This window comes from Alosa pseudoharengus, unplaced genomic scaffold, assembly GCF_046254945.1.
Source record: "Alosa pseudoharengus isolate Yale_2024_CS ecotype anadromous, Long Island Sound unplaced genomic scaffold, YU_APseudo_1.1 YU_APseudo_1.1_scf_12, whole genome shotgun sequence".
Classification (NCBI taxonomy): Eukaryota; Metazoa; Chordata; class Actinopteri; order Clupeiformes; family Clupeidae; genus Alosa; species Alosa pseudoharengus.
This window is the reverse complement of record NW_027468587.1, coordinates 10,320,745-10,346,866: the sequence shown is the minus strand read 5'-3', so window position 1 is coordinate 10,346,866 and position 26,122 is coordinate 10,320,745. Positions and strand designations below refer to the sequence as shown.

The following is a 26,122-nucleotide window of genomic DNA, read 5'->3' as shown; positions in this document are numbered from 1 at the left end:
AAATGAATGTAATAGTCAAGTTCTTAGTTTCACAGTGTTTTATTGGTCACAGTGCTAGTTTTCAAAATATAACAAGGCTGAGCATGGAATGGTATGCAGAAATAAATCATGTAAATGAGTAGTGTAATATTTGTGCAGAAACATGGAAATGTGTGATTACTGAGTGGAAAGTGAGATTACTGAAACAGTAACATCAGATGACCTCTCTTCTCTTCTCGGCCTCTGACGGGTGCGTCTGCTTGAACTTAGAGATGCGGTCTTCCATGACAGGCCTGAAGTGTCTAACCAGCCCCTGCAGGATGGTGACAGGAAGGCAATATTAATGCGTGGAAATCACATAATAAATTGTAAAGGCACTCTGAACTCTTACCATTAAAGATGCAGCTAGCAATCTGGTTTCAGTTTCACAAAAGGTTTTTGATATTTGAGTTCAACAGTCAGTGAAATGACAGGCCTTCTTGCTGTGCATATGTTGATTGGCTGGGATTGCTTATTGGGATTGGGATGTCTTGATTTATTCTTGAACACACAACTAGAGAACCGTCAGGTTAGTCATGGACTGCATGTTGTATCATTTAATTAAATAATTTAAATAATACTATATTATTATTAAATAGTAAATAATATCTCTACTTCTATGAACACACCATGCATTGGTCATAATGCTGTAAAGCAACCAAAAAAGTCTCGCTCTACTGGAGAAACAGGCCTTTTGTCTTCATATACTTAGTGCCACTGAAAAGAGCATGAGACTGGCCCATTGTGGTGATTATGTCAATGTCTCCCTGCCCTCGCCTGTACTGCCCAGGCAACCACCCATCTCTGGACAGGTTTACCTGCCTACTGTCCTCCTTACCTCACCTGCACGGGCCAGGCGCCCCCATCTCCCAGCTCACCTGCACGGGCCAGGCGCCCCCATCTCACCTGCACGGGCCAGGCGGCCCCATCTCCCAGCTCACCTGCACGGGCCAGGCGGCCCCAGCTCACCTGCACGGGCCAGGCGGCCCCATCTCACCTGCACGGGCCAGGCGGCCCCATCTCCCAGCTCACCTGCACGGGCCAGGCGGCCCCATCTCCCAGGGCGCAGATGGTGTGGCCCTCGATCTGCTTGCTGAGTTCATAGATCATGTCGATCTCAGAGTTACGAGCGTCGCCTTTCACAAAGCGCCACATCATCACGTTCATCCAGTCCACACCTGATGGGGACACATACAACATGACAAGTGGAGCAGAGAGAAGAAGCTGTGTGTGTGTGTGTGTAAAGCACTCAGGTTCATCTGACTGTAGCAAGCAGTATTGCTGTTTAGCACTGTGTATTGTATGTGTTTATAATCAGCACCGCAGAGCAAGACTGAAATAAGCGTAACAGTGGACATGAACGAGACAGGAGTGAGTGTGTGTGCGTGTGTGTGCCTCCGTGAGGTCCAGAAGAATTCCTGGTTCTTACAATACTTCGGTACCTTAGAAAAAGCAAGTACCGCCATGTTTTTAGTATCAACTTGGTACCGAAGTATCAGTTCTCGTGACATCTTTAGTAAGGGCAGAAACTGAAATGTTCCTACACATAATTTTCATATATAGATAAATTTGCCAATATCCCACTAGGTAATTGTGAATAGGATCTGAGAAATCAATTCAGCCAAACATTAACCAGAATTTCAGAATGCACTCCTAAAATAGATGAGATCCCAAGATCTTGCCAAAACAGTGCTTATTTGAGTTACAGTTCCTTACCTTCCCTGCAGGGGGTGCACTGGCCACAGCTTTCATGCTTGTAGAACTCAACCAATCGGGCAATGGCCCTGATGACATCAGTCTGGGAAAGCAGGAAATACAGTTCAGACTGAGAATGCTTCTGTGGTTTGAATTAGTAAAACAACACAAAACACCCAAAATGCACAGAATCAGTGTTCTTTGCAACACTGCATTTCGGTCGTTGCTTTAACCTTACCGAAACAGATACGCATGCGAGTTATGTATCCACCACCTCAAAAACTCCAAAGCTGCTGTCAGAGTATGTTCCGAGGACACAAGTTTTCTATTGTGTATCAACAACACTCAATAACAGTTTATGTGATGTGTTAATTACAAAATGTCTTCCCTAACAATTTGACAACAGCTAGTTGTGAAGAAGGCTATTCAATTAGACCGGTTGCTTGTGAGACTCCGTGGCTGCGCAGTGTACACCCGCTTTCTTATTTGGGTTTTGGGTTGCCAGGTTTTATGACAGAAAGGTTTCAATTGAAAGTAAGTGATTGTATATGTGTAGGGTGTATTTCATACACAATCTGGCAACCTGGGAAATGTCAAACTAACAGAACAAATTAATGGATCAGTCATTTTAAAATTAAAGGAACCGTATGTAAGATTGTGGCCAAAACAGGTACTACAATCACTTTCAAATTACTGTGGAGCGGTGTATCCCCTTCCCCTCCCCTCTGACTGGCAGAGTTGGCAACCGGATGACGAAACACTACTGACTTTGTGATTAGTAGATAGGTGGAGGGTGGCGCATTAGGCCAAAACACAACATGACAACATCAACATCAGTTGAGGACTGCAACTTCACTTTTTAAATGACAATATCCTGGCCAGACTACTGTTGTCAGTGATATAAGTATTTGAAATGAACATGATTTTGTAATGTCTAGTGACATATCAGGGCAATTTTATGATTAATTGAAATACAATTTGTACATACGGTTCCTTTAAGTTTAAATGTCATGCAAATTACGGGAGTTTTCCGGGAGAAATGACAAAACGGGAGGATGCCGGGAGATGACCTTGAAATACGGGAGAAACCCGGGAAAAATGGGAGTGTTGGCAGGTATGATGTATGGGATAGCATATTTCTTATGTACCGGTAGTATTTTTAACACACATGTCTACAATGTCGCTTTTGTCTTTGGGCCCCATCTATATGAATGTCAGTAAATGTTCACACCATAACAAGATAATAAAAGATAGCATGTCTTGCCATAGAACTGGCACTGGCAAGGAGGTGGCTTTACTCAATCTTTTTGCAAATATACTGTATGCAAAATGTGTTCTTTTTATATATATATAACTCCGAAAATCGTAAAGTGATTGAGTGAAGTCTGCTCCCATCCTTGTGTTTACTGGCACGGAGTGGGCCTTGAGGAGCTCACAGATTTGTCCATGACGATGACAGCAGCAGTCCCCAGAGCAGTCTCTGCGCGTACAAGGTCATCAAAGTCCATCAGGACGTCGTCACACACAGAGCGGGGAATTATGGGAGTCGAGGAACCTCCTGGGATCACACCCAGCAGGTTGTCCCATCCACCTCTCACGCCACCTGGCCAATCACAGAGCACGGCAAGGGCATCAGCATCATCATCATCATCATCATCATCATCATGGTTATGGTTATATGATTCAGCAGACGCTTTTGTCCAATTACAAATAAAAACAGTACAATAGTAAAACACTTTTAAAGTGTTGGTTAGACTACATTAAAGGGACACCAGGCAAGCCTGATGCTTTTTCTCTACGAAACTCCCCCTCGCTCGGTCTGAAGCTCTTTTCCTGTTCTTTGCATCTTCCGTCAAGGGTTTTCACTGCTTCTTCGCCGACTCTGCCATTATACACACGTTTGCAACAATCGCTAGCGTTTCGTTAGCCTCCCTCTGTGCTGTGGATGCAGGATGGAAACTGAAACTGCTTCGGTCGCCGGGTACGATACACTGAACTTGCAAGCGGGATATTCTTCCTACAGGCAGTAGGGGCGGGCGAGAGAGTCTTCATTCGCCCTGTAATGAGTCATTTAACCATATACCGACATACGAAGATAAGTAATTAACACGAAAACGTTGCCTGGTGTCCCTTTAAGGAAAATAGCAACAATAAACAATAATGTCAATGCAATATCAATGATTAATAGCCTAAGAAAATAAACAATCATAATCATATCAATTACTGTCATTGCAGGTACTGTCATTCAATGTAAAGATAAGGCACATACAGCATGTACTACCAAATACACACACCCATACAACTGACACACACCCATACAACTGACACACACCTGCATGCTTCTCGATGAGTTCTTTAAGGGAAATGGACATTTCCTCCTCCACAGTGCATGGTGTGTTCACATGACCTGAGATATTGAAGAGCTTGGTCCCAGAATTCCTCTCTCTCCCAAAGCTAGCAAACCACGTGCCGCCTCGGCGACAGATGGCAGGTGCCACGGCAACCGTTTCCACATTGGCGACCGTCGTTGGGCATCCAAACACCCCTAGAATCCCAAACAGAGCTGTTGCAGTTCTCAGATTTCATGGCAAATGTAACTCGTTCACAGGCCACACAGAACATTTTGACATGCAAATAATGTAAATACAGTGTTTCCCACAGAATTGAATTCTATTTGCGGTGGTAGGTTTGCAGAATTAACTTGAATGCAACAGTTTTTAGCAAATTAGTGCAGCGTGGTTATGATGCTAACCAGATTTAAGCACAATGTTGTACAACCTGGAAAATCATTGTGTGGTGGTCAATGTTGATATTGTGGTGGGCCGCCACAAATAAGTCAATGTATGGGAAACACTGTAAATAGTAGTTCACGGAAGAATGCGATTGAGTAAGACCATAGCTGTTGTTGTATCCACAGAAATAGATCAACAAAACGGTATGGAGGAACTGTAATTCATTATGATTGTATGACTGAATGGTATCCACCCTAAAAAGCATCACATGAAGCATGAGGCCAGGATATAAGCAAACAATTAAGTATGGCGCTTAAGGCTGATCTCTATTATATCTATAAATCATCCTACTTTCTACTCTCTGTGGTCACAGCACTGCAGCTGCAGTAAATTCTCCAGACGCTGTGCAGGACGCTGTGCAGGAGTGAGATGTGCAGGGCCTTGCTGACCTATATCTGCGGGGAATGGTGGCTTGAGACGAGGCTTCCCCTGTTTGCCCTCTATGGACTCGATGAGAGCCGTCTCCTCCCCGCAGATGTATGCTCCGGCCCCCCGCATCACAAACACGTCAAAGTCGTACCCTGAGCCACAGGCATTCTTTCCGATCAGGCCTGCCTTGTAGGCCTCCTGTATCGCCACCTGCAGGCAAGGAGTAGAAGTGTTTCTCATGACATTTCTCATCACCCATTCTTCAGTAATATTGACAGATTTTCACTCTTGAGTTTTTATTCTGCATCGTGAAAGAAGGCATTGAAGGTCTTTGATGGTATAGCATATTCATAGCTAGTGAATCTGTTTTTGAGAAGTGCAGCACCTGTAGGTTGGAGGACTCATTGTAGAACTCGCCGCGGATGTAGATGTAGGCGGCGCGTGCGCCCATAGCTTTGCCCGCCACCAGACAGCCTTCCACCAGCTTATGGGGGTCGTGGCGCATGATCTCGCGGTCCTTACAGGTGCCTGGCTCCCCCTCATCCGCATTCACCACCAGGTACTTTGGTCTGGGGGAGAAGAGATGGTGTGGGGGCCAGGAAAGTAGGAAAGGTAGGAAGGAGGCAAGACAAGGTAGGGAAGAAAAGACAGAAAGAAAGAAAGAAAGAAAGAAAGAAATAAAGAAAGAAAGAAAGAAAGAAAGAAAGAAGATTTTCTGGTTTTACAAAGAAATCAATCCAACAACAATTCAATTCAAACAATCTACCAGCAATTATAAGTAAAAGGCTGTTTAATCACAGTTGCTCATTAAAGCTGCCAGGTCAGCTCTCACGAGTGGGATTTGGCAGGAAAATAGGGAATGGCAGCCAGGTCTAATGGGTCACAGTGGTGTAGCTTGCCTAAACAAGAACTTGACGATTTTGGTGGTATTAGTGTGGTACTAATGTTGTGGTGACTAACTGTAACCCTTAACGATACCTGAATACCTGAATTCCTGGTAATAAAATTACCGCACAGCTGGAATATTTATACCACCATCCAATACATTTATGCATATTTATGTTAAAAAATAGTACTCAAGTTAGACAACATTCCTCAGTCAAAAAGAAAATGCTTCAATGAAATGACCAGACGTGAACCCTGATTCTGTACAGCTATTTGTTCTGACCCATACAGTAAGTGGGTTCCCAGCTTCCACCTTTGTACTCTTGAGCAAGGCACTTAACCCCGAGTTGCTCTGGGGAGAATGGCTCTTGTAGTATAATTAACTAAGTCGCTTTGGATAAAGGTGTCTGCTAAATGAATAAATGTAAATAATGTAATGTAATCTGTGTTCTAACACAGTGTATAACTCGGCTATTGTAGATTTTACTGAATTATGTCCAGTATGGGAAAGACTGAAGAGTGTGCGTACATCATATACTCTATTCACATAAAATAAGACTCAACAGCACTATGCTGTTTTGTATTACCATAAAAGATGTAAATATGCACCAGAAGTGAATATTAAGTTAAATAGCAGCATTTCTCTGTAAAAGCCGTCGGTGTGTGTCTTTAGGCCACTGACCTGCCATCGCTGGGTTTGTTCATGAAGCTCCACTTCATTCCGGTGGGGAAGCCTGCGCCCCCCCGCCCCCTTAGCCCCGACACCTTCACCTCGTTCAGGATCCACTCGTGCCCCTTCAGCAGGATCTCCTTCGTCTTATACCAGTCACCCCGGCTCAGCGCCCCCTTTAATCTGGGAAAGGAAGTGCAGTGGAGGTCAGTGTGGACTTAATTCCAGCCCAATTCACGCAGACCAATCAATCTACTGTATTCTGCAAAAATGTAACTAATTTTTTCAATTTTTTTTTATACAGGTAAAGGGAGCTAGGCTTACTCAAAGCAGTAGAAAATTCTTCACACCTTCTACTACTCTGGCTTAAATGTGAAAAGGGACAGCCTTATCTTGTAAATGATGTTCCTTTTATCTCTGTAATGGTGGCCACCTTATTTCAGTTATATCTTTGCCACAATGAATGTTGATAAAACAAGAGTTGTCGAGCTACAGAGTCTTTCTGGGCTTTATATTGACTGATGTCAGCCATGTTATCCTATCAGACTGATGTTGAACAACTTATACAGCTAGCAAACAATTATGCGTAATTTAAACACGTGGTTTAAAATGTGTACACATGTGTGGTGCAAATCGGACAGAAAGACATGGGCAGAACAGACCAGACAGCTGTCTAAGGGTAGTACTTGTCTTACTTGCAACAGTTCAGTCAATGAGTAAAGAGCATCTTCATTGTCTAGTTGGAAGTTATAAGTGTTCACGTGACACTTCCAACAAATGCTATTGTTCATTAAGCTTGACAAAAGAGTATAGTCAACAGATTTTGACATGTTTTAGGCATATGTTGCATGTGTCAGAGCATCTCTCTCTCTCTCTCTGGGTAAGACAGAACATGTACATGTAAATGTGTTGGGTCATACCTCCAGTCATGACGTCCATACAAGTTGGTAAATATCCTGTCTTGGTCACTCAAGGGACCAAATTTGGTCTTTTTTTGTTTCTCCTGAGGGAGTCACACAAACACAATTAAACAAACTGCCCAATTGCAAACATCAAACATCAATCTTTCAAAAGCCAGGTCTGATGGTGCTGTCATTTGGGCTAACATTACCTGAGGCTTGGCAACGGTGCTGTAGCGGAATGTGAGGGCTGCAGGGCTGCGAGAGGTTATTGCCACTGAGTGTGCCCCTGCACTTATCGCTCTGCGAAAGCACAGCATCCTGTCCTGCGGTGGAAACGAGAGGAGGCACAAGAAACAGGCACCGTGACTCACAAGAGAACCAGCGAAATATTACTCCGCATTCAGTGGCAGTTACAAAGCTTGATGTAAAATATTTAGCGAGGTAACAATACTAGTCGGTGTTGAATACATGATGTTTCTTTATGGAACACGTAATGATGTCGTAGTGACGTTAGCGTTAACATGAAATGTAGTTTGTTTTATTATTACCCTTCTACAACGACCTGGAACCATACGTTAGCACCACCTGCCAACTCATAAATCACTTCTGCTTGTGGCCTATTAATTAGACCTCTTATTTTAACCCATTAGTTTGCATAAGTAGACTATGTAGATTAAGGGCAATCCGTCACATCAACTTCATGTAATTCCCCCAAAAGAATTAGGATATTCTTTTTAAATACAAGCTAGTTAGCTAGCCACTTAACACCATTTACCTTAACGTTACCTGCTCTTTAAATAGTACGTTAACCACTCATGAAACACTTTATGTTCTAAGTTACAGTGTATATTATAATACAGTAAAGGAAGGTCAATAAAATAACTTTTAGGACAGAGTTAGCAGGATACAGTCCAAATGAAACTTGATGAAACCCAGGATGACACAACTGTCCATGGCATCAGGGCGCGAGCTAATGCGAGCTAGCTCGTTAGAACTTGAGACACAACTTGAATGCCCCACTGTTAAACCTGCCTTTAATCCCCATTCACCTTCTGGCGCACACACAGACTTGGGACTTAACAAACCATTAGTGCTCTTTTATGATGTTTAACTGCGACATAGTTTCGAATAGAATTGAATAAACACAGTGAGTTTTATCAGCTAACGTTACCTGCAAAATCATCTTATACCTAGCAAATCTAATTTCACTTCGTTACTCACCACAGGATGTAGGCTGTACTTCGCCGAAGATCTATTTGTGTTCTATCCGGCTTTCGGACGTCCCACGTTAATACCCACGCAGGTGTCCCGGAGAATTAAAGGAGCGGTCTGGTAAGCTTGGCTATCGATTCACATAGCCTAGTCTACATGTTATGAATCCTAACAATAAATTCAATGTCAGTTTTATTTTACGATGTTTATTAGACAGCAGGAAAACTCATTTTTTTTTATTTAATTTATAGGATAGAATTTGTAGCCTATAATTCAGGTGTAGCATACAGGCAATAATACAGGCATAAAATCACACAGTAAGAAATCAATATATATTTTTTTATTTATTCATTTCTTTACAACATGAGAAATAAATGCTGAGGGGAAAATATGTATCACTGAGAGAGAGAATCCACTAAAACAGAATATCCCTGATAGGAGGGTTCCTCCAAAATCTGAACCCCAATCCGCATACCCAAGCAAAGCAAATTCTAGACAGCACCTACTTTTTCACAGCTGGCATTGTTAGATCACACGTCCTCTCACGCACATAGTAAAATAGTCTCCGAACACCCTTCATGATGATTTAGGCTCCAATGTCTAAAACATGATAGCCTACAGGTTCTAATTGCATATTACATCTTCATTACCTTGAAATGAAATATAACATGCTAATTCAAAACAATCCAGAAGCATAGTAGCCTACCTGATTTCACAATGAAGGGTGTTTAGGCTGTGTTCTTACTTATTTACATACTCTCATCAATGTTGCATAATCACTTAGTGCATTGCTCAAGATTTCCTGAGTAAATTTGCAAAAAAAACAAAAAAAAACAAGGCAGCTTGACCCTTTTAAACATAGCAACCATAAATTTCTTTAAAGTGGACTAACCTACTATACAACTACAATGGATATTCCTCTAGATCATTACAGTTAGATGAACTCTGCTTCTCTTACAATCATAACCGATATTGTAAAGCCATGTAATGGGTGTCTGAGGGGACATGAGTCCACGACATAAAGCTCTCGTTTTAGTGCAAATAAACTCGAACATCAGAGAGTCCCTCTCAGTGGGGGAGGCGAGGTCAGAGCAGGCCCTTGCCTCTGGTCCAGAGCTCACCTAGTCTGCTGTGGAAGCGTCCCTGCCAGCAGAACAAACTAAGGCCCTTTCATCTTTAACAAACAAAGCAAAAGTAACAAACGTATGTATGTACGTATGTACGTAAGTATGTCATTTCTTCCACAGCTCAATGTGTGAAACCCAGCACACTCAGAATAATGTGTATGTCACTAATCAATCAAGGTTACTTTCAAGATAATTTGGGGCCAGAGAGAGACACCTGAAGTTAACAGTCATAGTAAAGGCTTTCACTCGAGAGATTATACCATATAAACAAACACACTAAAACAAACAAAAACTGCATTAGGGCAGTGCCAGAATCTATATGCAAGGGAGGAACACAACATCTTCATTCATTTTCAAAAGCTGGACTCATGAGGCATATATGTTTTTATATATATGTATATATATAAATATATATCTTATATTCTTAAAATAATAATCCATTCAACACTATATGTCCACTCTTGTGTTATTCAAAAAGGCAAACTGTTGTTCTCTCGAAACCCATGTCCCATTTCTTTCACCATCTTTTGATTCTTCTCTTTTTCCCCTTGAAGGGTTGGGGGCCAAGCAGCAGCAGTCAGCTGACTGAGTGGAGTTGGGCTACATCCACTTAAGCATCAGCTGCGGCCTGAAGGTGGAATGCAGTATATATCACAAGGGTTCGATGTGCAAAAAACTGCAAAAAGGGGTTAAATATGGCTAGCAGGGCACCCATCGTCCCTCAGTACATACGCAGGGGCCATTGTGGCCACTGCTTGCAACAGCACTTCAACAAGATCAACTTAAGACTGGATTCAAAAGGGCTACTAGGCACGTGCCACAGGGTCTGTGCAGTGGAGATGGGGAAAGGCCTAAAGGTGGAGGGTGTGCTGAGATACCATACGCTAATGAAACTCTAAATTTCAAGTGGAAAAGCCACAATAAATACCAGACAATAAATAAATAAATAGCTTACGCAGAGGGGGACTCACGTAATTATTTGTCTTTTTCGTTCCTTGTTTTTTTCACTCCCTTCTTTTTTGTAATAACAAAAGCAAAAACAAAAGATGGAGTGCTTTTGGAAGACCATCATTAGATGAACACCGCTCAAAACAAACCTTTGTCAACAGAAAACGTAAACACAACATCGGTGATGTTTCTCAGACATCCCACCCAGAAAAATGTTTTGGTCACACATACATAAGCCTCAGAAATAGACTCTGGTCTGTATTAAAAACCTGCTTTATGATACACACACAACCATCATATCCCTTGAGAGCCAGGGAACGCAGAGACAGATCTGGAGTGTCAGGTGACTGAATGTGGTGACTTCTGATAGACGTGATCAGATTTGATCTTTAAAGAATTCATTTGCATATATTCTTCTTGATAAATAAACCTCTACTTAACTGTTATCTTTGGTACATGGCTACAACGCAGGTTAGCCTACAGAAAGACTAATATGAGGTGGATAATATAAACTCTAGAGTTATTCCCACTGTTAGCAGAAGCAGAAGATGTCACATACTTGTAGGTACACCTTGTTATGAGTGACCTTCTATCCTGTGGAACTCCAAGTACCACCACTCCACCAGCAGGTGGCAGCCAACACATGGGTTACGCCCTGGCATAATCCTGTCCGCTTTCACTCAACATTACAAAAGGCCATTACTTTAAGTGAGTCCCTCTTTATAGTTTCCTCTATTGCTCCTGTACATGATTGCATAGTAAAAGAAAATCATTCTTACCCCATGCCTCAAGCATATATTAACAAAAATAATTCTGACAGAGAAAGATCAAATGAAACATTTAAAGAAAACCAACCAGCTAACGTAAAACAGAAAACAAGCTCAAGAAACAAAAAAAAAGCATCCAAGATCCAGAAATAAACATTAATGATCAGAAAGACCCGTTTTTTTCCACATGTACTTTAAGCGCATTTAAGTCATTCATCTCACAGGTCAGTTTGCCTGAGTCGAGGCAAGCTTGATGGAAGAACAGTACCATAAAGAGGGCAAAGAGCAGCATGGATTCCCATGCACACACACACACACACACACACACACACACACACACACACACACACACACACACACACACACACACACACACACTTTGCTTCTAGCCACCACACATGATCAGTGCCCTCCTTCTTCACTCTTCCTCATCCCCCTCTTCTTCTCCTTCGTCCTCTCCCTCCTCTTCTTCCTCATCCTCCTCGTCCTCCACTCCATCCCATCCTTGCAGTGGGGGCCTGCTGTGATGAGGCGAGGGTGACGGTGACCCCCCGACTCCTTCCTCCCGCAGACCCCCCATCCCTGGCCACAGGGCGGCAAAGCCGGCCATCCTGTGCCCGAGCAGAGGCAGCGCCTGCAGGGGCAGATGCTGCGCGCTGTCGGGGTACGCCAACGAGCGTGCCAGGCCCGGGGACGAGCGTGGGTGAGCTTGCAGCGTGAGCGGGGATTCCAGATGCCCCTGCTGGACACCCCCGGCTCCTCCTCCTCCTCCTCCTCCTCCGTCCGAGGTACCCTCACCACCTGGCGCTGCCAGGCCGGATGCCCGACGTGGGCGTCGCGTGCGCAGCTCCAAGCAGCTGTGGCCCTTGCGGTGGCGTTGCAGGTGGTCCTCGCGGGCGAAGGCCTTGTGGCACTGTGGGCACTCAAAGGGGCGTGCGCCGCTGTGCAGGGAGAGGTGGTTCTTGAGGTCGTAGGAGTGCAGGAAGCGGGCATTACACTTGGGACAGGGGTAGGGCCGCTCGCCTGTGTGCTTACGCATGTGAATCTTCAGCTTGTCATTCCTAAAGGACAGGACAGTACAGACGAGTATTAGCCAGTGATTATCATAAATAGGGCCGTCGCCTGCGCTCTTGCTAATCACACCGCACAGTAGGAGAGAGATTTTCACACATATTGGACACACACACACACACACACACACACACACACACACACACACACACACACACACACACACACGCATAGACACACACTCTCACACACACACACACCTGGTGAAGCGCACTCCACAGGCTGTGCACTGGAAGGGCTTCTCGCCGGTGTGTGTTCTCATGTGCCGGGGCAGTTTGCCCGCGCCGTGGATGATCTTCTGGCACACCGGGCACTGCTGGGGGGTCTGAGACTTCCTCTTCCTCCCGCTGGGCGCCCCAGCCCCTCCGGCCGTGGCTGCCCTCTCAGTGATGGGTGCCTGAGCGATCACTCCCACTTCCAGCCTTCTCTCTTTCTCCGAGACGGCGTCGTCAGCGGCAGGGGGCATCGGCGTGCCCTCCTGGTGCCAGTGCGCCCCCCCGTTGACCAGCGCCCGCAGCTGGCTGCCCTGGGCGTCGCCGTTGTAGCCGGCGGGGTGCGGGGGGTGCAGATTATGCTCGTCCCGGCCAGGTGTGGGGGTGAGCGGGAGCCCGTGGCTGGGCCGGGAGAGACCCGTCACCAGGGTGGGGGGCGGCTCCTGGACACGCTGCTGCTGCTGCTGCCACAGGGAGCGGGCGGGGGACGCGGCTTTGGGCACATGCCGCCGGTCCCGCTTCCGGCGGGACACTCTGTGCGCGGCCGCCCCCCTCTCCTCCGTGGCCACGGCGGCGGCCTCCGGCTCGGCCTCGTCGGCGGCCTCGCCCAGGATGTCGCGGCAGGCGTCGGCCACACACTGGATGCCCAGCAGCTGGGCGCCCTTTAGCACCTCGCGCATGCCCGAGCTGCGGATGGTCAGCGTGGCGGTGTAGGCGAACTCCAACAGGGCGTCCAGGGCGTCCGGCGCCACGCAGTCCAGCTGGCACACGCTGCAGCTGGTGCCCACTCCCGCGCCTGACCCCTCGCAGCCCCCGTCCTCGGCCTCGTCCGCGCCAAACAGCCGGCGGAAGTAGAGGCTGACGGCGGCCATGACGGAGCGGTGGGTGGGGTAGCGCGAGCCACGCGAGGTCAGCGTGAGGTCACACAGGAGCCCTGCTCGTCGCTGGGCATTCAGCCGGTTCAGGAGCTCGCTGCTGTGCTCCGGGAAGGGGATCCCAATCAGGCCGTCCTCTCCTGGAGACATCGCCACCTACAGGAAAGGGGGAACAAAAACAGGGACTTTTAGACATATTTTTCTACTTTCAATGATCTACTTATTTTTTTTTTTACTAACTGTGCATAATGCAGCATTCAATTAGTTTACAACCAACATTATGTAAACAAATGTTAACTCTAAAATTAAACTTCTAATAACTGAAAATATATTCATATGATTGCAATATCCTCTATACTTATTGTTTTAAAGGTTCCTTTGTGCTTTAATGTAATGTATTAATCAAAGACATCAAAAATGAGTCGGTAAACACAACAAAAACTTTTGATGTAAAAAAAATGAGCACACCAAAACCACAGCTCGATAGACATCAAACGATTTCTGAATGAAAACTAAACTTAGACATCAATAGACAGATTATACGACACACCACACAGGTAAAGGCATAGGTGGACAGTAACTAAGTACATTTACTTGATTACTGTACTTAAGTATGATTTTTAAGTATCTGTACTTTACTTGAGTATTAATATTTTTGGAAACTTGTGACTTTTACTCCACTACATTTGAAACTGTACTTTTGACTCCACTACATTTGAAATATGAGCATGAAGTACTCGTTACTTTTAACCACATTTGATTATTTAAATGCAATAATGAGATAGACCATCTTGAAGTCAATTTTTTCAATAGTTCAATTTGAACTTGGCTGAATTGGCTTTGGTAATGATGGTGACAACAGATTCTTCATCAGAACATCCTCCATGTAGCCTGGGAAAACCCAGATGAACCTGTTAGCAATTGAGATTTGAGAAGTGGTATGGTGTTAACCAGGCTATCCTCCAAGATCATTGCGAAATTGGAATGAAGTTAGACAATCACCTGACATTCACCATATAACAATATATATATAGCAACACTTACAACAAGTCTTGCTGATCCTAGCACTCACCAGCCGTCTTAAACGGACACGTAACTGTTAAAAACAGCACTCACTGATGCACTTATTCTTACTGTACTTGTTTTTTAAATTGTCCTAATATTGTTGAGAATTGCTCTAAAACTTAAACTGTTTACCATGTTGTTAGTCGCTTTGGTTAAAAATGCGTCAGCCAAATGTAATGTAATGTAATGTAATGTAATGTAATATAACTAGATATTTACCCTACATTATTAAGCGATAAATAATCTACTCATAATTGAGTTTTCTAGTTTTGTATATGGCAGTGAACATGTTTTTAGATTTGTGAACAGAGAATGAATAATGATTTCAATAATATTATTGCATCCATTTGAACAGTTGCAAAGTTATGAAAATAGGTCAAATGTTTTTGTCAGATGTAAGGAACTCTTCAAGTCGTATGACCAACCAAAGGATGTATACCATATTAATGACCAAATAAACATTACATTACAATACATTAAAAAGGAAAAATACTTGTACTTCTGAATACTTAGTATTTTTAAAAGCAAGTACTTCTGTACTTCAACTTAAGTAAAAATCTGACTTAGCAACTTTTACTTGTATTGGAGTAATATTTGACATGGTGTATCTATACTTTCACTTAGGTAAAGGAATTGTGTACTTCGTCCACCTCTGGGTAAAGGTATACCAATATCAACAAAATGATTTGGAAAATTTTAACTGTGCCGCTCTGTTTACGAAGTGAAATGGAATCCATGACGCTACTTTTTCTCTCAACAAACAGCGCTTGTGGAATATGATCTTGTCATTAAAATAAGAATGCAGAATTATTTTTCCATATCAGGACTGGCACACCACTTTGCATTCATGTACACTTGCAGAAGGAACTCTTCAGTCATTGAAAAAGTTCAGCAGTGTGAATGAATGAGGTGGAAGACTAAATACGGCATAAAAAAGATGAAAACAACCAATAAGAAAAGAAAGCGCGTGGCTTGGGTAAGGTGTGAGATGAGGTGTATGGCGGTTAAAGTGCAAAATTACGGAGAAATTGGACACCGTCGCTCAACAATAACTTCGATTTCAGAACTAAGGTTAAAAAGATATCGATAGGCGATACGGGCGAGTGAGTGGTATATACTCAGATCTGACCTACAGACCTCCATTAAAATTCAGTCAAAATTCAGTCAAAAGTTTCGAATATAACTTTTTTTAACACACAAGATGTGTTAAAAAAAAGGTTTTTTATCACAAACGACAATTAACAACACATCAAAAATATTCTGACATTTTGTCTCAAAAAAAAGAAAAAATCATATGTTTTGACCATTTCTAAATGCAAAACAAAAAAAAAACAAAAAGAAAAAGTTATTTAAAATGCAATTGTGTTTAGAATAAACTCCTAGGTAGTAGAGTGTGCAGGGGTGTCGCATGGTCCAGTCACCCCCCCCCAACACACACACACACTCCACCCCTGTGTGCGTCTCCAGGACCTGGATGGACACAGCTGTGCTGGAATCTCAGGTCTCAGGTAAGGCTGGCATGCCACTGGTCTACTGTTCACGTGTGGCATGGTCCGCTAAACTGGGGATTATCAGGGCCTGAGCCTCCCCCCTCCCAAACCTTTCTCCACCCCCCCCACCCCACCCCCACATGCACCTCTACCCCTGTCAGATTACTAGATCAGGGTCATCTGCTTGCACTGAATCTGGCAGAGGAGACAGGATCAAGGGATCAGACGAGAGAGATAGAGAGAGATAGAGAGAGATAGAGAGAGATGGAAAGAGATAGAGAAATAGAAAGAGATAGAAAGAGAGGGAGAGAGAGGGAGTATCATGTGAGAATGAGGGGACAGGAAAGAGAGGAAGACAAAAAGACAGAGGGAGGGAGAAAGAGATGCAGAGAGGTAAAATGAGAGGAAAAGCAACATTGGGTAAATTGTGCAAGAGATGGAAAGAAAGAAAGAAAGAAAGAAAGAAAGAAAGAATGGGAGGGAGAGTAAGAGAGAGAGGTGAAGAGGTGTTGCGGTGTGATGTAATGATAGAGGGGAACAGAGGAAGAGAGGGGGAGGGAAGGAGGGCATTAGAGTTTTATCTGGTGCTGCGCTGGCTGTAAAAATAGAGAGCTGCCAGGGGCCTCAGTCACAGGTGCTGTTGGCGTTATCACTTTCCAGGTACACCAGTGAGATGCTACATGTGTGGCCATGTGTGTGTGTGTGTGTGTGTGTACATGCGTATTCACGCAAGCTTGAATGCAATAAAGTATCTATCTATCTATCTGTGTGTACAAGAGCAGTATTAGCGTGAATGCCTCTTTGTGCATATTTGCAGGCATGCTTGTGTATGTGTGGAAGCTGACGTGTGTGTGTTTGTGTGTGTGTGTGTTTGTGTGTGCGTGTGTGTGTTTTTAACACAATGACACTACGCTGGCAAAGGTGGAGCCCGGAGACAGTTTTCCATCTTCGCTGGAACCCACCCGCTCACTTCCTCTGACGTGCCTCCACACCCGACGACGACTCTACTACACAGCCGGCACACAGGGAAAAACTGCAGAATTTACCTATGAGTGTGTTTGTGTGCGTGTGTGTGTGTGTGTGTGTGTGTGTGTGTGTGTGTGTGTGTGTGTGTGAGAGACAAAGAGAATCTGCCTTTTCATGACCACTTAAAAGTATTTCAGTTACTCCCTCTCTTAATTCTTCTTCCTTGCCAAACCTCACCTGTTGCACAAACCTCACACACACATAAGCACAAAAACCTGTGCCTCCGGAATTTTCCACCAACAACCAGGTACCTCTCCCCTCAACATAACAACCAGCGGGTCTCCCAACAGCCCATAATATGTTCCCTAGGCGGCACCCAGCGGGCTCTGCTCAACACATAATTTGTTCACCTGAATAACCTGCTCCAAAACACACACACACACACACACATATATAAAAACTCGAGGAGCAGGATTTAGAACAGATGGCATTTTTGTTTGGCCTACTAGTGGAGTTTGACAGCGCTGTCTATTAGTTAGAAAATCAAATAGTAGCGTAAACGCAAACTCCAAATGTTTGCCACATCAAAACACATACATCAACAGACAAACACACACACAATCCACCTACCACCATTGTCACACCAACGCAAGAAAGGCTTCAAAGACTAAACTTACCCATCTCCACCACTACTCAGAGTGATTGTTCTTAACTGTAAACACATGCGGACTGTGATTTTAAACGACTTACACTGTGTGCGTGTGTTTGTGTGTGTCTGAGTTCGTTTGTGTGAGTGTGTGTGTGTGTGTATATTTTTATGTGTGTATTTGTGTGTGTGTGTATGTTTGTGTGTGTGTGTGTGTGAGAGAGAGAGTGTCTGTGTATGTGTTTTTGTTTGTGTTGTGTCTGAGTTTGTGTGTGTGAATATACGTGTCTGTTTGTTTGTGTGTGCTTGTGTGTGTGTGTGTGTGTGTGTCTCCATGTGCCTACCGTTCTGTGCCTCATGGCAGAGTGCTGGGTGCTCGTCTGGAGCCGAGGTAGCGTGTGTGTCATGGCATCCGTGTTCTGCACTCGTTCGCTCGCCCCTCTCACTCGCTCTCTTCTTTCTTCTCCTCAATCTACCTGTTTTCAGTCTGGCTCACTCGTTCACTTGTTCTGTCGTTTACGGAAAAGCTGCTGGCATTTACCTACACTCACGATCAACTCTCTCAAACCTCCTCTACGCCAGGTAGACCTTTTGGGGCTCGCTCTTCATTAAGGTGGGGGTGGGGGTGGGGAGGGGGGCGATACCTATCTTTTGTCTCTCTTTCTATCTCTGTGCTGGTACCTTCCTGTTTCGTGAAAAGGTGTTTGTAGAGGAAGGGAGAGCGACGATTGCGTTTTAACCTTCCCCCCTTCAACGCGCCTACGCGCCCCCTCTCCAAAGCGTATCAGCGGCTTCCGAAACGATTGCAAGTTTCCGACAAACAATTTTCCTGCTCATTGAGACCTTTTTAGCCAACGGACAAACGCGGCAATACAAACTAACAAGACATCTAAAACTTCACTACACTGATAAAACATGAGTTTAGGATTTTGCAATATTCTTTGTGAGAGGTGTAATGCCTATGGTATGGATATGGATGATCAGATGTGTGTAGCACAGTAAAAATATCTCATTTTTAAATGCTTCAAAACAATCTTTCGTTGTCTCAGTGCAATCTACATGCAATCGACTGCAACAGGTTTCTGAGATCCAATAGCCTGAAGAAGTAAAAAAAAAAGCCTACACATTTCAATATACACCTACGGCCCATCTCTCCTAGAGAGAGAGAGAGAGAGAGAGAGAGAGAGAGAGAGAGAGAGAGAGAGAGAGAGAGAGAGAGCAAACAACAGTATAAGGTAGGGGAGGAAGGAGGGAGAGAAGGAAGTGTGCAGACTGTGCAGAAGTGGTCAACAACATGTCTACCCCTGCAGTGGAGTAGAGGAAGAAAAGAAAGAAGAACAGTAAGAAGAAGAAGAAGAAGAAGAAGAAGAAGAAGAAGAAGAAGAAGAGTAAGACACATAACAGGAACAGAGGCTGCATGGGGAGAATGCAGGCCTACACCACACAATCATCTTACACCCAAGAGCTTTGGAGCTTTGGAGGAAAACAAAGCGACAAAACTGAGAACGGAAAAAAATAAAGTGAAAGTTGCACGTAGTGGTCACAGAGCAGGAGCCAGGTTCCTGCATCTCAGGACACTCTAGGCTGACTGGACACAGAGTGCCCAGGGTCCACGGAGCAGCAGGAGCAGCAGGAGCAGCAGGAGCACAGGCGCTGAACACAGAACGCATGTGTGAGGCGCTGAACACAGAACGCATGTGTGAGGCGCTGAACACAGAACGCATGTGTGAGGCGCTGAACACAGAACGCATGTGTGAGGCGCTGAACACAGAACGCATGTGTGAGGTGCTAGGAGCATGTGTTTGTATATATATATGCACACAGTTACTCTTCATATATATTTTTATAAAGTAACTTCCTGTGTGTGTGTGTGTGTGTACACGTGTGTGTCTACGTGTGTGCAACCTTTAGGAAAAAGGAAGGGATTCTTACTAACGGCTCTGTTTCACACCATGACACACACACACACACACACACACACACACACACACACACCGAGAGAAAGAGAGAGAGAGAGAGAGACAGAAACACAAAACACACACATGCTTTTTGTCGCATCTCCCAGAAGCTGATGGTAGCGAGGACCTTTCAGTCGGTGGGGTTGTCGGGGCTTCACACATGCGGTTAACGCCAGACAGCTGCTATGCCTCCAGCCGAAACAGTAAGACTAATTCTAATGACAGTAAGTGGTCTTGCAGTGATGAGAAGCACCCACACACACATACATTACTCCCCCACACCCCACTTCTCTTTCTCTTTTCTCTTTCTCTCTCTGGATCAGCTCTTTCTCGATCTCTATTAGTCACTGTGTTTCTGCTCTTCAGTGTCCCTTCTCTGTCTCGCTAAATATTGCATAAGGGTGTCTCAAACTGCTTTCAAAGCGAAAAATAGAAGCAGACAGTTGGTCACCATGTCACACACACTCACACACGCACAAATCTGGTAAAACGTAAAAAAATAAATAAAAAAAACGTCAGCAGCCGGGGTGGGGGTGGAGGGGGGAATGTGGGTTGGGGGGTTGAATTGTAGACAGTGAAATTAAAACACAATCACAGGCATTAGGAAAACATTACATAGTGAGACAGAACGAATATGTTGTTGAGCGTTTAAAATGGCACAAGCTATGACATACAAGGCACCGTCCCAAGGCTTAGAAAAAACAAAACAAAATTATCTATTTCTTTCCCTCTGAAAGGGGAAACCTACTGCACCACTTTTGTCTCTCTAGAAGAAACCTCTTTCTAAATGTGTGCAACACATTTATTGTTCTTAGTAACCAGCCTCTTTCTCTGCCTCAAAACGGATTCTCAACTCCCACACCACTAGTGACAACTCACTTCTCTTCTTCCCCTCCGTCAATATGGTTTCCTCATCCCTCTCTCCCTTTCTTTTGGCCCCTTCTTCTCCCTCCTTCTCTCTCCTCATTCCTCCCGTCCTCTCTCAATCCTTTAAAATCCAAAGCTTCTCCTCATCTCCTTACCACACATACGTACATTTGCGTTTGTTCATTATGCACTGGTTTGTTATTCAGAAGTTCATAAGGTATCTCTGACTCTCCATACTAAACTGTGGCCGACCACTGTTGTGTCGTGTCAGGTTCGGAGGCGTTTTTTAATAGTTTTCCATTGAGTTTGGGGCCATTTTCCAGTGACGGCCTTGTGCATACGAGTGCAGCCAATAGACAGACACACAGACACAAGGGGGAAAATATTATCTGGGCACGAGAGAGAAAGCAGCGAAGGAAACTTGCATGCTTGTGTGTGTGTGTGTGTGTGTGTGTGTGTGTGTGTTTGCTTAACAAATGTGTTCTGTATGTGTGTGTTTTTACGGCATGATCTGTGATGAGTTCTACCTCCGTGAATAACACTCAGATATGCAACAGTCACTTTTAAATTGAGTTCAAATGAAAAGGGGAGTAAATTGTAAGTGTGTGTGTCAATATGCTCTGATTCAGACTGTCTCAATGTCACAGTGTGTGTGTGTGTGTGTGTGTGTGTGTGTGTGTGTGTGTCTGAGTATGCTATGATTCTGAAGGTCTTAATGTCACGGTGGCTCTGCATAGAAAAATCTACTAAGACACATGACAATCACTTTTCTCATAAAGAAAGTCTCCCAAAGACTCTCCACAAGAAGAGTAAAAACATTCAGAAAACTAATTGTAATTCTTTTTACAACATTAATTTACATAACAGACAGATATGCAATGTGCATTTTTAAAGTTGTTAAACAAATTATTATACTATTATATACTATTATTGTTTATTGTTAATTGTTAACATTATTTCAACCCTCCAGCATAACTATTATTTGAATAATTTTAATTAATTATAATTAATGATTTCTTAAGAAATTAACTCCTAAATGAATCAACAAAACCAAAAGCACACATCCTGACTGGAACCCAATAGACTCATCTCATAATAGTTTCTTTCTAAAGCTTTGCTCTACTGTACAAAGCATAACGTTAATGGCTCCACAGAACATAGATATTATATTACATTTTAAGTGATCTTCATCTTTCTAAGAAACACACACATACACACTTAAAAGTCACCAGTCACATGATAGAAGAGGCCTCAAAGGCAAAAACTGATACACAACACTAGAAACACAAACACAAAACACACACACACACACACACACACACACACACACTGTCATGGCTGTGATGCAAAAACCTTGTATGACATGGTTATAATAGAACCAATGCTCTTTTCTGAGTCCATAAATTTGCACACACACACACACACACACACACACGTACACGCGCACACACACACACACACACACACACACACACACACACACACACACACACACACACACACGCACACTCGCACACACACGCACACACACACACACACACACATAAAGATGTAAGTCTTGACAAAGAAAGCAATTGCATACCATTTGTTGTTCATGCGTTTCTCTCACTTTCATTGTTGTCTTTCACGAATACTTGCTCTGTCTAATGCACACAAGGTCTGTGTGTGTGTGTGAGTGTGTGTGTGTGTGCGAGTGTTTTTGAAAGTGCAGGTTTGTTGGGAGGTGGTTAAAGTGGTCTAGGGAAGAGGGGCTCACACCCTACACACTCACACGCCCACACACATACAATACAACACATGACAATACGACACATGACGTATGACAAACCTACAGATGCAATGCGTATTTAGAGACAGAAAAGTCTGTCTAAATGCTAGAAAATAAGCAGCCTTTAACACTACAGATCCACACATGTGCAAGTACTGTATGTATTGAAACTGGGTTGCTAAATTCTTGCTTGTAGTTATTTCAAGGGGGCACACTGGACTCGAGGAGATATTTCTATACTTATAGTCTTGGACAAATAAACCCATGCAAAACACACACACACACACACACACACACACACACACATCCCTGAAAAGTGCCGTTAGATATACAATTCTCCAGAACTGATATCCTATCTGAAAGAGTGTGAATTTGCATTTATTCCTGAGATAGACGTGCAGAGGAAGGGGGGAAGAGAGAGCGAGAGAGAGAGAGGGAGAGAAAGAGTGAGAGAGAGAGGAAAAGAAAGAGTGAGAGAGAGAGAGTGAGAGAGAGAGAGAAAGAGTGAGAGAGAGAGTGAGAGAGCGTGTGAGTGAGAGAGAGAGCGTGTGAGTGAGAGAGAGACAGGGAGAAAGGTCCTTGAATTTGAATTGCCATTTGAATTCTATATTTAAAAAATTACAAAACAGACACAAATCATGGATTACACCAGCTACACACTACCACCTCCATTTTGCTACTAAATACATAGTTACCCCAGAAAATAAACAAATCAAGAGGTGCAGAAATTATAAATAAAAAAAAACTTGAGCCAGAGGCATGAACTGGGGCGCGCTGTCAGGGATTGCTCATGTCAGGGCATCATTCAAGGCCAGTGTGGCACAGAAAAAAGTTCCTGTTCTCTAAAACGACTCAGAATGAATCCTGGCTGTTTCTTTAAGTAGTCTGTTACATGGAGATACCTAGGACGTCTAACTCACTTCCTGTCTAGTATCTTCTCCGCTAGAGACTTGTGTTCCAAAAGCATTTGGCTTTATACGTCAATTGATATCACTTCATTTGGATAGTCCACCTAGACTTTACAGATGGTTTGGTTAAATAGCAATGTTCCTATCATACTCATGAACATTCCTGTTCAGGATCATATCAACTAACATATACTTCATTCACAAGACATACACTTATTCACATCTGAACCCTATTGCACTCAGCACAATGATTACCCACTGTCATTCAGTCAAGAGACTAGTGAGACATGGCCATCTCACTGTTCGAAACGACAGTTTAGAGATGGTCATCTTTCTTTCAGGATATCACCAGCTCAATCAATCCTCGAGAGAGATCTCCATATCCACATAAAAGCCAAAAATGTTGCAAACGCCACAAACACCACCCTAGTCAGTACTGACGAAAGCTTGTCAACATGCCGATGCGTGTCTTAGCTGGCAGTGTCATGCTGTGAAAGATTTTTGTTTGACATTTTTGCGGATGGCCTGGCACAGAACACAGAACGTTAGGACAGAGTGTGTTTCTCTTTTCCTCACATTACCAAAGACTTCAAATAGATTTTAAGATGATTAAAAATACACACAACATACGTTTTTCTTTCTTTTTTTGCAGTGTTATTTTAAGACATTCCTGCAGTAGCTGGATCATTCATAAAATTCTATTTTCAGATCATTCAAAATGGCCCACACCTTTAGGACAGACTCATGAGCCACAAAGGGAGTGTGAGTCTGACCTCACTCTGGTTCTGAAGAATAGGATCTTTGGACAGACAAATCCAAATCCCACTGGGAATAAGAGAGGCTTTTCTGCAGTTCAAATTCAAGGCTTTTCCTACTGTTCCCAAACCTAACCACTAACCCTAACCAACCAACAATTGCACACAATTGTAGCGAACACAGTTTTCAGATAGGGTACGATCCAAAGTAAGACCCATGTATCATGTGCATTTTGTGAGTTTCTTGTATTTTATATTCTTGTTCCGAGCAGACAGTAACCTACCAGTAACATTCATTAGGACAAAAGGTCTAACACACTAAAAACTACACTTGAGACTTCACACTATGGTAGACCACAACTTTGCATTTATTCAGCTAGTTCTGGAGTGCAAGAAAGAAACGCAAGTCTGTATTCAATGCGGTTTTCAGATGACGGACTGAATATATCTATGCACCCATGCATACACACACACACACACACACACACACACACACACACACACACAGGGACACAGGGACACACACACACACGGTCACCTCCCTCTCCCTTCACACAGTGTCCGGGTCAGGACAGCCTGACCGAGTTGCCATTAAGATGCCCATCAAATGAGAGTTCCACAGAAGTGTAGTGTAGTGTGTGTGTGTGTGTGTGTGTGTGTGTGTGAGAGAGTGAGAGAGAAAGAGAGTGAGAGTGAGAGAGTTTGGGGCTGCTGCTCATGAACTGGGCCTGCACTGAAAGTAGGGCAGCTGCGTTTGCAACCTCACAGAGTTAGGAATCCAGAGCTCCAACACATCTCACTATTAGTGTGTCTGTTTGGATGTGCCCATAGCCCTCCTGCTTCTGTAAGGCTTGATGTGCACACACACACACACACACACACACACACACACACACACACACACACACACACACACACACACACACGAGCATTCGCACGCACACACACACACACACACACACACACACACACACACACAGTGCCTGATTGGATAGCTATACATTCCTATTCATGACACATACACTTTAAGCTACATAAAACGCATAAATACTACCATACATATATGTGGAGGGGAACTTTTGAGTCTAACACATCAACATGTACAGACATACACTCACAATCATCAATATAAAGTTTAACATACTAGCGTGCACACTCACACACATATCCTCGCATGTGCATACTCAATACTATCTCCACCTCACTCTTTAGGAATATTGCCACCTCACTCTTTAGGAATATCCTTATCTCAATCTTTAGGAATATCGCCACCACACTCTTTAGGAATATCCCTATCTCAATCTTTAGGAGATCCCCACCGTTGTGAGATCCCCATGTGCCTTACTGCTTTGTCTTTTTCTAGGGGTCATTCCTAATTAAATCAGATAAAGTTGTTGTTGCATCATCTCAGATTCTGTTCAAACCTTGTCTATATATTGAACGGGTCCAAAAACCAAGGTCTGTGAAAAATGTCTGTTCAAATTTGGTCAATCCTTGATATGATTTCAGTTTTAAAGAAAATCTGGGAAGCCATGTTTGGGCATTATCATCTTCAAAAGTACTTTGTAGAATGAAAGACAAACATATCCTCAGTATGAATGAACTACTAACGGTTTGTAGGGCATGCTCATTGATTTCCTATCTGGCCCTAGATTTAGAAAAAAAATGCAAAAAGAGTGACATTGAGGTTATTATAAACTTGCTTTTTGTACTCATTTGCTGTCAATCATTACTTTTTCCTTTAAATACAGCATTTTATCAATGTTGTGTCAATAATTGATGCATCCGTAAATTATGGACATGAATATATTGAGGATAAAACAAGGGAAGGTTTAGTTTTTCAGTCATTTTCAAAGGTCTAAAATGGTATGTGGCAGAGCTAACGGAACTTGAAAATCTATGTGGAGGTAGCTCATTGTATGGTCATTTAGTGTACAAAGTGCCCATGTTGTACCATAGATAATATAACTCAGAAATAACAATGTAATTAACTATGTGTATTTATCAATGAATGTACAATATTGGCATTTGGTTCACTAAATACATTGAGCTATTCCCACTTAGCCGTTCATGTTCCGACTAGCTATTTTAGACCTTTGAAAATGACCAAAAACTGCAACCACACTTTTTTATCCTTAATATCTTCATGTGTTCAT

General features: G+C 43.4%; 2 protein-coding genes across 7 annotated transcripts in view; both read right to left on the bottom strand.

Annotated features, from left to right (window-relative positions):
• Positions 1–35: 35 nt before the first annotated feature.
• LOC143118322 (NADH dehydrogenase [ubiquinone] flavoprotein 1, mitochondrial-like) lies at positions 36–8,608 on the bottom strand. Of its 3 annotated transcripts, none has more exons than XR_012986110.1 (11): positions 8,553–8,608; positions 7,541–7,654; positions 7,350–7,432; positions 6,442–6,612; positions 5,260–5,443; positions 4,895–5,084; positions 4,046–4,258; positions 3,150–3,316; positions 1,735–1,816; positions 925–1,196; positions 36–292 (listed from the first exon to the last, which is right to left on the bottom strand). XR_012986110.1 is itself a non-coding variant. In XM_076279398.1 (11 exons), the coding sequence occupies exons 2-11, from the start codon at positions 7,646–7,648 to the stop codon at positions 194–196; spliced, it is 1,443 nt and encodes a 480-aa protein (XP_076135513.1). In that variant the 5' UTR covers positions 7,649–7,654; positions 8,553–8,608; the 3' UTR covers positions 36–193. The 3 variants fall into 3 exon arrangements, 1 of the variants encoding a protein (XP_076135513.1); XM_076279398.1 differs by having other exon boundaries at positions 1,051–1,196; XR_012986109.1 differs by having other exon boundaries at positions 210–292; positions 371–1,196.
• A 260-nt stretch (positions 8,609–8,868) lies between these two features.
• The window catches only part of zbtb7b (zinc finger and BTB domain containing 7B), a 26,392-nt gene continuing 9,138 nt past the window's right edge, over positions 8,869–26,122 (bottom strand). For 3 of the 4 annotated variants that reach the window (XM_076280087.1, XM_076280090.1, XM_076280088.1), the window contains 2 exons: positions 12,657–13,699; positions 8,869–12,446 (listed from right to left, as the gene is read on the bottom strand). In XM_076280087.1, the coding sequence (XP_076136202.1) occupies positions 11,804–12,446; positions 12,657–13,693 (1,680 nt within the window). In that variant the 5' untranslated portion in view covers positions 13,694–13,699 and the 3' untranslated portion in view covers positions 8,869–11,803. Of the gene's footprint in view, positions 12,447–12,656; positions 13,700–18,054; positions 18,313–26,122 lie in introns of those variants that run through there. The other variant, XM_076280086.1, reaches the window with a different exon arrangement.